The sequence below is a fragment of the Camelus dromedarius genome, chromosome 1 (assembly GCF_036321535.1).
Source record: "Camelus dromedarius isolate mCamDro1 chromosome 1, mCamDro1.pat, whole genome shotgun sequence".
Taxonomy (NCBI): domain Eukaryota; kingdom Metazoa; phylum Chordata; class Mammalia; order Artiodactyla; family Camelidae; genus Camelus; species Camelus dromedarius.
The window spans coordinates 9,833,355-9,851,058 of record NC_087436.1 but is presented as its reverse complement, the minus strand read 5'-3'; the positions used below and the strand labels follow the sequence as shown (position 1 = coordinate 9,851,058).

The following is a 17,704-nucleotide window of genomic DNA, read 5'->3' as shown; positions in this document are numbered from 1 at the left end:
CATGAGGTGGTGGTGATAGCTGTCTGGATTTGGCCATGTGGTCATGTTACTCTCTTGAATCCTAGTTTCTTATCTTTCTATGAACTGAGGGTTTGGATTAGGTGATTTTTAATTCTCGTGTAACTTGACTCTGAGAAGCGGGTTAGGGAGGAGAGAAGATGGAGAATGAATTCTGTTAGTGCTCACTGTCACTGTCAGCCCCTGACATTATCTTTCTTCCAGAAGCAGATCTAACACAGAAATGGGTGACCTATGATCTGTTACTTACATGTATGTTCAGAACTGAGAAGTGCTAACTCTTGAAATTACTTGGGATACGGTTGAAAATCTTTGAATGAATTGTAATAATCTGAACTAATATGTTTCATTTTCCAAGTGGCCATAGCATTATCTGTGTAATGTGACAGTGTATTCTTGTTTGTGGCTTTAATTTCCAAAGAACCTGTGTGTGTGTGTGTGTGTGTGTGTGTGTGTGTGTGTGTGTGTGTGTGTGTGTGTGTGTGTGTGTGTCTTTGCTGTAATAGACTGGTTGTTTGACATTTGTGGCACTTACAGGAATTGGAGGTTATGCTAGACCAGTGGGAGAATGCTTTTGCCTTTTGAGAAGAGAAATGATAAAAATTACTGGAATCTCTCTCATTCTTACTTCATCTGTTCAGAAGAAAGTGCTTTTGTGAAGTCTCTAACTTTTTCATGTATCAGTAAGTAATTAGTGCTTTGTAGGAGAGAATTTCTAGAGTGAGAAAGAAGACTAATTTCTTCTAAAGCAGGAGTTAAGTGACTAAATGTGATTATTCATTTTTGGCTAAACATTGCTTGAGAAAATGTACACAGCTTGACCTCGCTGATTCCTTAATTGGTTCTTTTTTTTTTTTTGACTTTTTTTTTATTGAGTTATAGTCATGTTACAATGTTGTGTCAAATTCCAGTGTAGAGCACAATTTTTCAGTTATACATGAACATACATATATTCATTGTCACATTTTTTTTGCTGTGAGCTACCACAAGATCTTGTATATATTTCCCTGTGCTATACAGTATAATCTTGTTTATCTATTCTGCATATGCCGGTCAGTATCCACAAATTTTGAAATCCCAGTCTGTCCCTTCGCACCCCCCCGTCCCCTTGGTGGTTATTTCAGTTTTCTGTGACACTTTATACTTTAATGTTTTTTCTTAGAATGATAACTCTTGTGTTAAATAAAAATATGTAGAATTTATTTCCCTGTGCTACCTGGTCATAAATGGGCTTTGTTTATCCACAAGTAAGTTACTGAGATATATTTCCCTCCTTAAATTTCATTTTAAATTATATTGGGATTAAAGCCTATATTCTCATTTAAATTCTATATTATCTTCTGATTAAATCTTTAAATAATTTGTTTTGTTTCATTTTTCAGTAATAATTGAATCTGTGACTAACATTCCTCCAGTTAACGAGGAGACGGTAATTTTTAAAAGTGATCGACAGGCAGCAGGAAAGGTTTGTAAAAAAAAAAAAAATTCAAATTCTACGAATTATTCTGTTTCTTTGTGGATTGGTTTTTCTGACTCACTGTCTTAAAAAGTTTATTAATTTTAGTACATGAGAGGTCTAGAGCTCTCATATTTTAATACATTCCTCATTTTCTTCAATACTTCATGTCTGTCTGCAAATTGGTTTAATACTGCTTGTTATTCTTTGCTGCTTGAGTTACTAAATACACATGTGTAGAATTTTTTCCTGATGTTTGTCATGTACTTTGCCAGGTAGTGGGTCTATGTGCTGAAAAAGGCACAGTTCCCTTCCCTCCGGATACTCAGTTGAGTGCGGGAGACTTTCCACCATGTAATAGTTCATAAACTTCTTTGGTTTGTGAGTCCCTTCGAGTAGAGGCTCTCAAAACTTTTTAGACTTGTGGCTTCCTCAGGCGGAGGCTGAGAGTGGGGTCTTTTTCAAGTAGAGAGCAATTTCAGTGACAGCAGTTAAGTGTCACCGTGAGCACATTCCGGGGAGCTGTGTCCTTTAGTCCCCATCGTAGGGTTGGTCCCTTCCAGCGCCCTCCTAGTGGAACAGCCCTGCGTGCCGCTTGTCCACCCTTAGTAGGGAAGGAAGACCCCACCTCTTACCCCCCAAGTACACAATTCTGAGTCGTCAGCCAAGGACATAAAACTTTCCAAGATCAAGGCTGAATACCAGCCAAGTGTTCTTTTTTTGGCAGCGGGGATGGAGTTTTCTTCACCTCAGGATTCCCCACTGTGTGCATTGCAGTCCTTTCTACATTACACCTGCTAAGTAAACAGGTACTGAGTTGAAAACAAGTCAGAAACCAGCTGCTGTCTTTGGAGAAGCAACTTTCTGGGATTTCGTTTTTCCCAGATAAGCAACAGTTGGCTGCTTCTTTTGTTCTAAGAGATACAATTAATCTGTGTTTAAACAAAAAAAAGCTTATACATTAAACTTTATTATTGCATCGACTCCCATAATGTTCCCTTTTCTCTGCCTTTTCCTGCCATTCCATCCTGACACAGATCGGAAAGGGATCAGGTTTTTATCAGGGGTCCTGCCACCCTGCACTACCTACGTTCCAGGTTGACAGGCTAATTTACCAAAGAGAAATGAGTCTCAGGATTGCAGAGCAGTCAGCAGCAGCAGAATTCATTGGAGTCTAGTGTGAGTGTTTTTTGGCAATTCTTGAGAAAGTTTGTGAAGAGACGAACGACTTTTTAATGCCGGAAGGATGGTGCTGTATTGTCTCCCTAGACTTTGGTTCACATAGGGGTCTCAGTATGCTGGTTCAGAGGAAGAGGCTCTGGAATAAGAACAAACAGTTCACTGCCGGTGCCTTTGTAAGGAGGGGCTTAGAGACTTTCTGGGGGCTTAACCATGACTTGAAACTGATTGTTCCCATGACTCGTTTTATTTACGATTTTCATGACAGTTCCTTTGTCTCTCTCTAATAGCTGGCTTAGGCAATTTTAATTTTAATTTCAGAACACCTCACTAATTTTAAAAACCTCAAAAAAAAAAAAACCCCTCAAAACTTACATTTCTTAGGACCCCCCCCCCCCCAGGACATCTGGATTTTCAGTCCTATAATTGTGACTAATAATATTAATACTCAGCCCTTCTGTCATTTGAGTTTAGAAGGAGTCAGATCCAAATGTAACATTTTACAGCTCTAACTTCAGCAATGTGGCATAAGTCTAGAGGGAAAAATTAGATCTGTCTCTAAATTTTACTTAGAAAGTTTTGTAAATTCAAGAAGTCTTTCAAGAATGTCTGATTATAAATCTAAGCACCTTCAAATAATTCTCCAAGATAATGGTGGGGTGTGAAGGGTTGAGAGCGTTAGTTAAACAAACCAGTGATCAGGAAATGAAATGGAATCTCTCTTAGATGTTTCGCATATTTTATCTGGGCACCAGATTAGTTTTGCTTTCAGTGTTAAAGCTTTGTACAGCCTCCCTTTTTCCTCTCCTCTTCAGTAGTAACAGTAATCAGCCACAGTGATAAATATTTCGTGTATCTCTTTAAATTCACTGAAACTTTGTAAGGAAGTAGAATTATCCCATGTACTCAAAAATCACAGTGCTAAAAAGGAACGGAATGGCATTCATGACCTAGGTGGTCTGTCTGATTTTTTCCCTCCAACTTCCTTCCCCTCTCCCGCTGATTAAGGAGGGCAACCTCAGATGTGAATTTCTCCCTTTTGCACTTTAATCCTAATAACGATTTGTTCTGCTGATAAATAGTGAATGAAATTCCACTTTTAATGTTGAATTCTTCAATATTAGAGAATTTTTAAAAAGTGACCAACCTATGTCACCTATTATTATATCCATATAAACATGAACTTCTTGGTCATCTGCTTTGCATGTAGTTTTGAGCATTTGAGCAGGCTTTGTTTTTCTTGTTCTTGTTTTACTTTGTAATAAATGAGAACCTTTAGTATCAAAAATCAGCAACGTAGGGCGTAGTGAAACAGGCACTTTGATTGTGATTGGTTTAAATGGGTCCAGGTTATTTGGAGACTTATTTAGCAATTTACATCAAGAGTTTTAATGATAATCATACTTGTGGCTCCAGTAATTCCGCCCCTTACAAATCAGTTCTCAGGAAATCTGGAGTACAGAGAGTTACATACAAAGGTGTTCGTTGTGGCACCAGTTCTTTTATTGAACAAATTAGAAGCTGCCCAAATGTCCTACAGTGTAAGACAAGTTAAATAAATTGTGCTAGATCTATAAAAGAGTGTTAAATAGCCACAGAAATTATGCTTATGAAGAATATATACAACATGGAAAAACTTATAGCATCTTTAGGTTTTAAAAGGGAGCGGTACACAAATCTGTGCTGTAGTGTCAAAGGGGAAAACATCATTAACAGGAAAAAGGCTGGAGAAACCTTTGCTGATGCTGGTCATGATCTAGTCTCTATAATACACACACATTTATTATCAGAAACATTGTTTTTAAAAACTCAGGCATTTATATTGAGAAGAATTTGAAGTCAAGAGGCTTCCTCTCATCATTTATAAACATTTTCAGAAATAAAATAATATGTCTCTCCTAAAAGTAGTTGCTTTACTTAAAAGGTAAAGGCTACATGGCATCTTTGATTTTTGAGAAATAAACGACTTCAGGTTAAAATCTACTCTACTACTTTTTGAATTAGAGAACGTTGTGGTTTAGTTTTATAAAAATGTTAACCCCTCTGGAAACAGCAGAGGTGATCGAATACGTATCAAAGCAGAAGGTAAAAGTTTTTCATAAGATTTAAAATGACAACAATTTATTTCTCAAAAGTTAACTGTAATTCTTTTGTTTATACCTTACAACTTAAATGAATAATAATAAAAACAAAAATTCATTGTTTGCATCTAGTTGGTACCACCAAAATGATTTAAATTTAGTGAGAAACAAACTTGTTCTAGTTACTTTATTTTATATATTATAATTATTTTAGATCCATAGAAAGGAAATCTGGAATAAGCTAATGCTTTAATTATCACACTATGAAGGCTTTATGAGTGTGCAGAAATGACTTAAATATAAATAAACCAGACCTTTGAGAAGGTCTGATAATGACAAAATTGCCTTATTAAAACACCAGGTTTTAAAAAAATGTTGCTAACTTTTGAAGTCATTATTTTACATGCAAAAGGAGATCTTTGTATTTTTTCTATTTTGTAGATATTTGAGATATTTGGACCTGTTGCACATCCATTTTATGTATTACGGTTTAATTCTTCAGAGCACATTGAGAGTAAAGGTATTAAAATAAAGGACACTATGTATTTTGCTCCATCCATGAAAGACTTCACCCAGTATATATTCACAGAAAAACTTAAGCAGTAAGTATACGTTACTGGCATGTAAGTTCTTTGCTTATCTAGTGCTTGTATTTTAGAAACAATTCTCAGTGATGTAGTTTTTTATAGTTAGATGGCACCTGTCTTCCCAAAGAGTTCGTTTATTTTCCTGATAACATCTCTGAAAGCTGTAATTTTTAACCAGCTTTATAAATGGTAGAGATCATTTATATCTTTTGCCCAGAATGACACAGTCTACTAATAAAAGCACATTTGGGCCATAAAAGTTTTTTGAATTCTAATTTATTGTTTTTTTCCATTATATACTTTCTTTCATATATCCATGCTACTCAGTATTAGTATTATAATTATTATTAAGTTTTTAAAAAAAGCTTTTCCAGTTTAAATAAAAATTATATTCAAGATTATATTCATAAGATTAACTATTTAATAAAACTTTATAATTCTCAAGAAGAAAAAAGATGATGAATAAATTTCAAGTTGCTTATAAATTATAAACTTACAGAAGAGAGAACTAAAATGTGTTCCTGGAAAGTTGTGTATCAAGCCGTCATTAACAAAGTTGACTTAACCAACAAACCAGTGCGCTCCATTCTGTCTGTAAATGTGCTGAATAATGCCCGTGGCACGTGGCTGGTAACATTTCTGCATACTTATGCTCCCACTGGTTAATTGTATATTTTCTAGGTGTCAGTTGTGTAGCGAGGTGTTAGCTGTAGAGCTGTTTATATCAGTTAATTTTTATACAGACCAGTGGCCTACGGATTCAAGTAGAATAGCTGTTTCTATAAGCATAAGTTGAGTGCTGTGGAAAGATGTAATGAGCATGAGCCAATACGAATACTGTCCAATTAGGGTGGAGGGAAAGGCCTCTAAAGGTTGGGGGAAGGAAGAAAGATCTTAAATCCCAAAAGGCTTTGTACTCAGTTTGACACCCAGGTCCGTTTGAGGTCTAGCTCTCTGTCCTTTGGAAACTTGAAATACAGGTGAAGCACGAGGGGCGTGGTTCTTGCAGGAGCTGGAGGGGAGCTCCAGGCAGTGAGTAGTCGCTGTGCTGCTAGTCCTACGTACTAGTCCCAGACTGGGAGGGGGGGTGCGGAGGGTAGGGGAGTGGAAAGGTCTACCACTTACATATTAAATCCAGCCTGAGTTTTAGGTGTACAAATAATCTCTGAAATGAGATGAACATTTTGTTCCTGATAATTGATTAAGTTCATGTTTAAGAATCCACATACTTCATCTTTTCTGAAGGAACATTTGGCTTAAGGTGTTCTTCAGACCACATAGGGTTAATTTTTCTAAACAACCTTTGACAAGAAAGGTGAATTCAGTAGACCATAAAGTTCATGAAGATTTTACTATGTTATAAAATCATGCCTTAAATAGCATTAGCATTTCATTCTGTTTTTAAAGTTCAGATGTTGGTCTGGATATGCCATATACTTAGCTTTCAACAGATAAAACATTTTTGCTTAAAGCAGATAGATTGAAAGGTTTTTTGAAGATGTTTTTAGATAGATTTTAAACAACAGAAGCAGTCTTTGTTCTTAATTTGTTAGAACAAGAATTTTGTCCTAGAAAGAAATAACAAGAAACTAAAGAATTGAGCAGTTGGGGCCCCCCCCTGCAGAAGCCCCACCGGCCAAGACTGCCTCTGCTCTAGCAGGCACTGTCATTGCTGGTCGTGGGGATTCCTCTGCCTTTGAGGTGAGAAGTTTAGCTTCTCTCCAGCTTACCTGCCTCCAGTAAGGCTGTTTTAGTCGTAGCTTCCCATGAACTTACCCTCTTGTTAAAGATGCTGCTTGAAATGTCACTTCATCTTTAGTAGATTTGCTTTTCTGTGGTAATGCGCTAGTTGGGGAACTTTTCTCATTTATGTCTTTAAAAGGCGAAGGGCACTGCAGGCTGTGAGAAAACACCTGTAGAAAAGGGAGTACTGGAGCTGTGTTAAATGTCTGGGTGCTGGGCGATAATTAAACGCTTTTTATTAAGTGGCAGAAAAGTCACTGATAATAACCTCTTGTAGAGTGTCCAAGTTCCGAATTAAAATTTTAGAGCAAACTTAATGATTTTCATGTTTTGCCAGCTTTCTGACATCTGTAAATCCGTTTTAATGGATTATAGATGAATGGATTAATGATTAAATGAACCCCCCTAAGAATCTCATTTATTTTTGATGTCTGATTTCAAGCAGTGAGGACAGCATCTATTCCTAATTCTTTGTAATATTTTAATGTAATTGAATAACAAGATACTGTCAAACTGAATTCAAAAAGGTTAAAAAGATAAGATTAAAAATGAGCTTCCAGAAGTTATAATCATACTTGTAATAGATGTATGTGCTTCTGTTGGTCACAGAGTGTGACGATACTGTCCTTTGGAATCTTCCGAGCTCCTCTTCCTCCCCACACTAGATAGCCTTTATCTCACCCTTCCTGCTTTTAGTCACTCTTGGAGTAAGCCTTGGTTACTGCCGGAGGATTGCTGATACTCCTCATGTGAACTGAGAAAGAAGAGTTTCATGCTGTGATCTCTGTCATGAAACCTGTACATCTTAGAGAAGGGAAAGCCTTGTATTTGTTTTTGTATACTTGACACCTGGAACATCATCTGACCTAAAGTAGGTGTAGGTATGGGTGAGCATTTATTGACGGAACTCTGTGAGCTGAGCTTGGGTATCATGAAAGTGTTAAATCAGAGCGTCTGGAGCTTCTTGGAAGCTGCAGAACCGCCTTCCCCTGCCTTTCCACTTTCCCATCGCCTTGGCTTGCTGCAGAATCCTAATGTGTATGTGTGCTCTTCCCACATCTTCTCAGACAAGGCAAAGTACACATAAATGATTCTTTATTCTTTGCTCTTATTTTCATGTATATATATATATATCCGGTTAAGATTTGAGCTTAGGTCCTCTACTTTATCATTTTCCATACTATTAAGTTACAAGCATTAATGGAAACTTAGAAGTGCTTTGCCCTTTTGACCTTTTTTTTTCTCCCCTAGGGATAGGGGATCGGATGCGTCATGGAAGAATGATCAAGAACCACCACCAGATGTAAGTAGAAATCTTTTTACACAGTATTTGAGAAGATAAGGCAGGACTTGATCTCACAGATTCACCGTTCCTGACCGCAAGGAGGTCCTCAGTGCAGCTCACCAGTCTCACTGCCTCTGTGAGCCCGTGTCCTCTCCCCTCTCCCATGTGACTTCTGTACCTCTCAGTAAGCATTTTTGATCATTTTAGGAAAAAAAAAATATTTTCAGTCACAATAGTTACCAGCTTTTATCATTTTCCTTAAAATGTCCTATTTTTATCAGTTTTGTTGATACCTAGTAAAAGCAGAACTGTCATTATTTAAAGAAATTTTTTCCTTAGTAAATTCACCATGTGGGAAGTGAAGACATTTATTGATGGTGCCTTTAATAAGTTGTCTTTCTTTTGGAGGTACAAAATCATCGCAGTCTCCCTTCCTCGCCATTTTTTGCAATATAGTTACCTTCCTAGAAAGAATTCTCTTGTTTTTCGTTCTTAAATCCATGTCAGCAACATTATTTTTATGCCTCAAATTAGCTTGATATATATGATTGTTAAAATATGAAAATTATAGCGTAAGTGCATACATTCTTAAAAACAGTATGAATTTATATAATATAAAAGAAAAAACATAATTATTATAATTGAGACTTTTTAAATGTGCTCAGTAGTTGTGATGAAATTTCTCAATGTTGTAAATTCTTGGTATTTGTAGATGTCACTGATCATTTGAGATGTTCTCACGAAGTGCTGAGAGTTGATGGTCTGTGTTAATTTCCAGTTTTGCTGAGGCGTGAGTCAGGAGATGCCCACTTAGAGGCTCACTTAACCTGTGAGCGGTCCCAGTTTAGTATCCACATTGCCCTGGGTGGTGTTTTCTGGTTTGTGTCATGTGTACGTGTGGTTTCCACTAAGACCCCGAAGAGTCACTAATTATTCTCAGTTGTGTTCAGGGCATCTTATAACTAAAAGCATATGGTTTTAATGTATTGGCGTTTCACAAAGGTCTTGAAACATATTTCTTGTGAAACACAAATACTTTAATATAATATATCCCTGTTGTTTCAGACCTAAGCATTGAAACTGCTAACTATGGTAATGTTAATTGTTTGTAAAATTAGTTTGCTTAGGTGAGTTATCCAGTTAAATCCCAGGGTACTTCATGGGGTGGTTTTTTTCCAGGTAGTTGACTGGGTGTCTCTATTTCCATAATATGAAAAGCTCTGAGATTCTAAAGTTTATTTTATTATGATCAGATTTTGTACTACGGAATTACTACCTGGTCTTAACCGTAGATTAGAATTTCAGATCTGTGGGGTTTAAACTTAAAATCATGCCGTAAAAATAGGAAATATTGAACCTGCATAAAGGGGCAAAAAATTACTTAATAGGGACTATATCTTATTCATCTCCACCTGTGTTTCTAACAGGAATACATAATTTGAGTTGAATAAATGTGTTTTTTCATGCTTTTAATGAAACATAGTATTTGTTTTCTGATGTTAATGGGATAATAGAACACCTGAATTCCAGTAAATCATAGAAGTCATATATAGCCCATAGGTCTTGTCTTGTGGTATGCTACAACAGTGGGTCTCAGTTCTTAGTAAGGTCTGAATTTTCCCTCTCGTAATTTAAAATGACTTCCTCTTGGAAGCTGGGTCATGCGTGTATCCACTTATCAGTCTTCCTACAGTCCTGTCCGAATAGCATCCTGGTGATTCTCTCCACCTTTACTTTGCCTTATTATTTATTTATGGCCTTTACTATACCTAACATTATAACACTTATAAAGTGTTTAGAACAGTGCCTGGCATATAATGGGGTATGTGTAAATTTTGAATGAAGGAAAGGTATAACATTCTCTTCCATTTTTATATTAGTGTGTTTGTTTATTCCTAGCAACTCCTTCATTTAGCAATGTTTGGCCCCTGGAACTATGATGACTCTTGACTCTAAGCTAGAAGTCAGATTTCTAGCTAGGGAATTACCCATATTTGAAGGTTGAAAGATCGGCATTTTAAAATCTGAAACTTTCTAGGGATTCAAAACAAAATAAAACAAAAATGTCTTCAGTACTCATCTTGATTACTGGCTTGTGTTAGAGTCCAATAATTAGACATGTATCAAAAAATACCTTATTTTTCTATCATATCTAATTAAGTAGAATATTACTGGAAAATATTAATTACTGAAAAGGGTAACTTTTTTCCAAGGTCACCATTGAATAATAGCCTTCTCCTCACCTCCACGTATGTGCCATTAAATTTATGGATGCATGTGACATAAATCTGTTTTTTTCTGCAAGGCCTTAGATTTCAGTGATGACGAAAAGGAAAAAGAAGCCAAACAGAGGAAAAAATCTCAGATTCAGGGCCGGAAAAAATTCAAATCTGAATTTAATGAGCCAGGTAAGTAAATGCAGTAGATAGTAATTTTTAAATCTTTATTTACATATATATAAGTTCCTAAGTCATAAAACTGAGGGAAACATCTGGGTTTTCTCTTTACATTCTGGCATCTGGCTAGCGTTGGAGGCGTCACACAGTGTGGGATGTGGTGGGAGACTCACTAGGAGTGTTCAGTGGTTTTTCAAGCTTAATGATGTAAAAATGGCTCCTAAGGGGTAAAAGGGTTAACTCAGCCTTGGTAGAATCATTTGTGCTCGTCAGCACTTTTTCCTTAAGAAACCTATTTGCTTCTGTTTTTAGAGTTAAATGATACGGTGCTTAAAGCAGAATCAAGGTGTTATTTTATATTGACACCAACGCAGTCACAGGAGAGGCAGTCCGCGTGTTGCCTGTTTATAGTCACATCCACTTCCCTCCTGCCTCTCCCTCAGCGCCTGACAACCACCGATCTGCTCTCCATTTCTATAATACATTTGGTCATGTCAGCAGTGGTTGTGTAAATTAGCCGCTGGGCTTTGTCGCTGGGTGTAATTTTCTAGTCATCCAGATTGCCGTACATGTCAAGTTTGTTTTCATCCCAGGGTGGGGTTCTGTGGTGTGGATGTACCACAGCAGGTTTAATGTTTAATCCTTCCATCGAAGGACATTAGGGTTGTTAACTGTTTCCGGTTACATGACTAAAGCTGCTTTATACATTTGTGCATAGGTTTCTGTGTGAACACAGATTTTCACATTTCTTTGAGATAAATGTCCAAGAGTGCAGCTGGGTTATATAATACAGTTGTCAGTTGACCAACATGGGGGTTAGGGGCACTGGACACCCCCATGCAGTTGAAAAATCCGTGTATAGCTTAGAGTTGGCCCTCCGTATCTGTGGTCATGCCTCCGTGAATTCAGCCAACCTTGGGCTTGGATCACATAGCACTGTAGTAGTATTTATTGAAAAGAAATCTGCGTATAAGTGGACCTGTGTCGTTTAGACCCGTGTTGTTAAAGGGTCTGCTGTAGCGTTACGTTTAGTTTATTGAGAAACTGCCACAGTATTTTTCACGTGGCTGTACCTCTTTGCACTCTTGTCACCAGCGTACGAGTGACCCAGTTTCTCTGCATTCGCACTAGCACTTGGTATTGTCATTATTTTTTATTTCAGCCATTCTGATAGGCGTGCAATGCCATGTAACTGTGATTTTAACTTGCATTTTCCTAACGGTTAATGATACTGAACATCTTTCCACGTGTTCATTTGCTGACTGTCTCTTCGGTGATGTATTTGTTCATGTCTTTTGCCCATAGTCTAATGGTGTTTCTGTTTTACTCTTGAGTTTGAGAGTTTGTATGAACTTTCTTCCAGTCTGTAGCTTGTGTTTTCATCCTCTAAAAGGGCCTTTTGCAGAACAGAATTTTTTATCTTGATTAAGTTTTTATCAATTTTTCTTTTATGGAGTCTGGGAATTTCTTTCCTAGACACCTACATCCCAAAGATTTTCTCTTTATTACTTTTTATCTGAAAGTTTGCAAAATATTTTAGCCATTTTAGTTCCTTTGCCTTACCATATGAGTTTCAGAATAATCTTCTCTATATTGACTAAGTCTTGCCGGAATTTTGATAGGAATTAGGATGAACCTATATATTGGTTTGGAGAGAGCTAACATTTTAACTGTATTGTCTCCCATTCCACAAACATAGTATACATCTCAGCTAATTTAGATCTTCTTTAATTTCTTCAGCAGCATTATGTAGTTCTCAGAATCAGGTCCTCCTATACATTTTTTTGTTAGATATACACCTGAGTATTTCATTTTTTTGCAATCACTGTAAATGGTGTTTTTTATTCCAGTGTCCATGTGTTCATTTCTAGAATACAGAAATACATTGTCTTGGAGTGGTCATATTTAGCTTGGATGTTGTGACCTTGCTTGACGCACTAGTTCTGGGAGTTTTTTCCTTGAGATTTTCAGTACGGACAGTTATTTTCAGGATAGTCAGTAGCAAATAGGAGCAGTAGTATTATTAATGTTTTCTCCAATCCGGTATATTTTATATATTGTGATTCAGCTTAATGTTTCTTCGTTTTTATTTCCCTTGGGATTTCCTCTTTGACCAATGGGTTATTTAAAAGAGTATTACTTAATTTCCAAGTGTTCGGAGATTTTTCTGTTCTCTGTCTCTTATTGCTGTTTTGATTTTGTTGTGGGTTGAGAACACAATCTGTACGATTTCAGTTCTACATTTTTTTAAACTTTTTAACCAAGATAGGGTCTATCTTGGTGTATAGTTTTGGGCATTTGAATCTTATGCCAGATTTGAGAAGTGTTCAGTCATTATTTCTTCAAGTACATCTTTGGCCTCACTCTTTTTCTCTGTTCCTTCTAGGATTCTGAAGATGTAAAGTTGGATATTTTGTTCCAGTCCCGCAGGCCCCTGAGGCTCTGTGCGTTGTTTCCCTAGTTTATTTCCTTTCTGCTGTTCAGACCGGATCCTTCCTCTTGTTCCATCTTAAGTTCCCTGAGTCTTTCCTCTGCCCCTTCGTTCTGCCGTTGAGCCCTCCACTCAGTTTTTAGATTACTGAAGTTTTAGTTCTGCAATTTCTTTTTGTTTCTTTTTTTGATGAGACTTTTTAAAATTTGTTTGTGTGTTTCTAATTTTTATGATGATTATTTAAAAATATTTCTCTGATAATCCTAACATCTTTGTCTTATTGGCGTTGGTCTCAGTTTTCCTTATTCATTGAGTTTGAAATCTTCTTGATTCTTGGTGGGATGACTGGTTTTTAATTGAAACCTGAGCATATTAGTTATTATGTTATGAGACTCTAGACCTTGTTTCAGTCTTCTGTTTTAGCAGTTTTGTTTTTATTTGTTTTTAAAACTGTCCTAGCAGGGACAGGAAGGAGGAAGGTACTGCATTATTACTATTACTGCCAGGTGGGGATAGGAGTTCAGCTTTTCTTCTCAGCTTCTGTTGACACCTGAGGCCAGGTGTCAGTAATGATGTCTTGTTACTGCTGGGCAGGGCACCCTCCCCTTGGGTCTGGCGGGGGTAAGAGTGCCTCCTTACGGCTCCTGGCCGCAGTAGGGTCAGTGATGCTGGGCAGTGATCAATGTCCCTTCTCCCAGGTCTTCTCTGGTCCCACCCACATGCAGGAGGCGGACTGAGGCTGTGCTACTGCTGCTGGAGGCGAGTCCAGGTCCCCGTTTGATCGCCATTGTCCCTGAGGAAGGCCAGTCCCTGGCTCCCTGCTCAGCCTGTTCTGACACCACCCTGGAGGGAGGGCTGGAGCGTCTCCTGACAGCCTGTCCAGCGTGAAAGCCAGGCTCCCCACTCAGCCTTGGAGAGGCAGAGTAGGGGTGGTGTTCAGCTTTGTCTGTGGTGTTTGTTTGGCTGGAGTCAAGTGGTTGTTGACTCAGAGTTTTGTCTTACTAGATTCTCCCTTTCCTGATCCCCTGGCCTTTTGGATTCATTTAAAATTGATCATTTTAAGTCTTACGAATTTGTAATTACCATTAGATATACTAGAAGTTAGAGAAAAGCCACGATTCAAATTTTAAACAGTATTTTTTGATTAAAATTAATTTTAACTTTGCTTTCCTGCTTTTTTCCCCTAAAGGTGAGGATCTGGCAGAAGTACATCAAAACTGGAATGTTCACAGCTCTGCTTCAGAGCATTCAAAAGGCTATCGCAACAGAGAGTTCCCAGGAGGATTTTCCCGGGGGCGGTACCCGAGGCCCTGCCCTGGCGGGCCCACGCCCCCGCAGTTCTACAGCGCAGAGCCGGCGGTACCTCAAGAGACTTCAGGATTTCCGCCTCCCAGGCAGGACGGCCCCGTGATGCCGCAGTACCCCTTCCCGCCTCCAGTCTTTGACATGCGTCCCTTCTCACTCCCGCCTCCCCCTCCGCCCCCGCCGCCCGCATCCGCGCACGTGGCTTGGGCTGCGCCCCCCCTGGCCCCTCACCCCTTACTGCCCTTGCCCTACGCCCTGCCCCCGCCCCCGCCGCCGCCGCCCCCCTCCTCCGGAGACGGCAGCTCTCCGCCTTTCGGGCCTTACTATTAGGCGGGTGTGTGCACTTCCTGAGAAATGTGGACTTTCTCTATTATACGGGAAGGATTTTTTTTTTTAAAGAAAGATTATGGAGCTAGATTTTTAAAATGTTGTAAATTACTGAATGATTCCTTCAGCTGTAAGTTGATGCATATTGTAACCTTTGTGAAATTTATGAAAGATTAACTTTAGACTTGCAGAGGGGGGGAATCCAATTATGTGATACTTAATTAAAACTTTGAACCTTGCCCACAGTATATACTGTAGACTTAATAGTAGATCTGGGGCAGCTTTCATCATGTATTAAAATATGCTGAACGTACAGGTTGTCTTCTTGGTAAATCTGACAGTAAGATGTTGAAATGCTATTGAGAGTCTTTAAAATAAACTATTTTTATAAACTTATGCTTGAAAATTGATTTTGATTGTAAATGCAGTTTACCACTACATTTAAATGTCCGAATTTTTGTGAAGTGAAGGGTCCAGAGAAGAAAAACTTTTACATATTGGCAGAAGCTGTGTCTGTTATTTAAGTTGGTACTTATTAATTGTGCATAGGCAGGCTCTCCATTATCTATGCAGAGTTCCATTGTTTGGGCACTACCCAGTAGGCTTACTGTGCAACCATTTAAAGAGACAGGATGATTCACAGTGAAATACTTACTTGTTTGCAGTGACATGTTTTTAACCCCATACCAGGAGACTGTGTCCTCCATATGTTTCCCAGATTCTTGGATGCCCAGTTTAAGTGCATAATAAATATTTATTGAACTCACTGAATTTAGACTTTTTAATTAAATGACTAGTGACTGTTATTACAGAATTTTAGAAATAGAAGAGGCCTTGGAAGTAGCCTAGACTAGTCCTCATTTAATAACTACGGAGCAGCCCCAGGGGTCCAGAGAGGTTAAGTCAGTAAGGTCGCTCAGCGAGGTGACAAGGAGTTAAACCTGGTTCTGATCCTCAGCCCAGCACGCTCTGCTGAATTGGTGTTTTCCAATCTTTTGTTCCTTGACGCTCTTAGAAGATGATACCTGTGTGCGCGTTGGGGTGTCTGGTAATGGAGCAGAAGCCGGTGAACTCTGGTTGCACCCAGGCCTCACTTCCTTCCCACGGGCTGGGAGACCGCAGGGCTCCTGGGGCACAAGTTTTGAGGGTCTTGCTTTGCTATGCCATGACTTTACCACATGTTGTACTTACGGTTCTTGAAATGGTATTGCAGCTTCTCTTTAGGAGTTACTTTCATAAATTACGGCACAGTCTTCTTCTGGTTGATGGAATACTTTAAGAGTTAACGAGATTGTAGCAAAAAGCACTAAGAAAACCCCAAAACTCCTCTGTGGAATGGGCAGAGTGAGGTGTTGGCATCCAGTGATGGTAAATCATTAAGCTGTTGTAATCGCCACGGCATTTAGAAAATGTTTGGGCCTCTGTGCAAAAGGAGACAGTAGACACTTGACAGGAGCTATTTAATATCTGAAGCAGCCTCGAGCTGAATGATACTGTTTAGTTTCTGCTTTCAGTTAAGCAGCTACCTTCAACACTTAGGTCCAATTGGCTTCCTCTCTAGACTTCATTCAGGGCTTTTGAAACCTCAAACATCACTTAAGCTTTGGATAGTCTGTTAAACATGCACATTCTTGGATTTCATCCCCAGATTCAAATTCAGTAGATCTGAGAGGAGACCTACAAAACCACTGCTAACAAGTGCCCCCAGGTGATGAATTTCAGGATTTATTCTGTCTAGTATGTGTAGATTTCAGGGTAAACATACTGCTCCAGCTTCTTGGCCCTTCACTCTGGGACTGGAGGGGGTTCTGTGTGGGGCAGTGGTGAGGATCGGAGGCAGGGGCCGTGGGGGTTGTTAGGGAAGAAGAGAGAAAACAAAATAGCTGCTTTAGTTGTACCGGGGGCATCTCAGAGCTGTTTTTCAGCTGTGTGCATCTTTGGAGCTGAAGAGGAGGAACCAAGTTGTCTCTTTTATTTGGAAGAGAGAAATACTAACATTCTCATCATCCTCACCTTAACCTCCAGTGCTGCTTTTCAAATCGTGCGGCCCTAGGTCTTGAAACTATTAGCTGGTATAAAGTAAGTACTTAACGTGTTCTGCCCACGCGACTTCTCACCCCAAACAGAGAATTCTTTCTAAGTCTTTTCCTGTAATAACATAGACTGGCATTTCACACGATTGAGCGTAGATGGTGCTTTTGTCTGTTTACAGTTGTAAATATGGTAAAATGAAATTCAAATGGCAGCCTCAGCTAATAAATTTCTGTTATTAAGAAGAGTAACTGTCTTTCTCCTCTTCCTTCTTTAACAGACAAGATAGTCAGGCCCCCGAGAATTGGACGACTTGTCCGTGTCATGTAGAAATATGTATGGAAGGAACTGGGTTGAGACTCTGGTGCAGACCTGGAAAAGAATTTGCTGTGTCAGAACTCAGCAAGACACGTTTCTCCAAAGCCGTGTAGGGAAGTTACGTGTGCAGGGGTCCCCGCTGCTTCAGGCCTGAGGACTGTGGAATGCTTCCTTTCTCATCCTCTCTCCCCGCTCCATTCTGACGTGTTCCTCCCTCCCCTACTCCTCTTGTGTTACTTTATGTTGTTTGCTTAGAGTTGGTGAAACTATATTAAAAAACTTCAGAACATTTGATGAATAAGAAATGAGTAGACTCTGAGTTCCAATCTACTATAATTTTAAACTATTTAATAAAAAAGAAGTGGTATTTAAAATCCCCAGGTACCAAAAATCTTAGTGTTATTTTTTTAAGGACAGGGTTTCTTGAGATAATGATTTGGGCAGAGAGGCAATCTCAGACACAGTGTGTCATTTATATATATTCTATTTCAACAATAATTGGCACTCACTTTCAATTTTGTGAATCTAAACATTTTAAGACAATATG

At 38.7% G+C, this 17,704-nt stretch overlaps 1 protein-coding gene across 1 annotated transcript in view; it reads left to right on the top strand.

The window, feature by feature from the left end:
- Positions 1 to 15,204, top strand: part of NAF1 (nuclear assembly factor 1 ribonucleoprotein) — a 33,885-nt gene extending 18,681 nt beyond the window's left edge. The window contains exons 4-8 of the mRNA XM_031464003.2: positions 1,401 to 1,483; positions 5,176 to 5,336; positions 8,316 to 8,367; positions 10,655 to 10,757; positions 14,366 to 15,204. Of these exons, the coding sequence (XP_031319863.2) occupies positions 1,401 to 1,483; positions 5,176 to 5,336; positions 8,316 to 8,367; positions 10,655 to 10,757; positions 14,366 to 14,811 (845 nt within the window). The 3' untranslated portion in view covers positions 14,812 to 15,204. The remainder of the gene's footprint in view (positions 1 to 1,400; positions 1,484 to 5,175; positions 5,337 to 8,315; positions 8,368 to 10,654; positions 10,758 to 14,365) is intronic.
- The last annotated feature ends 2,500 nt before the right edge of the window (positions 15,205 to 17,704 follow it).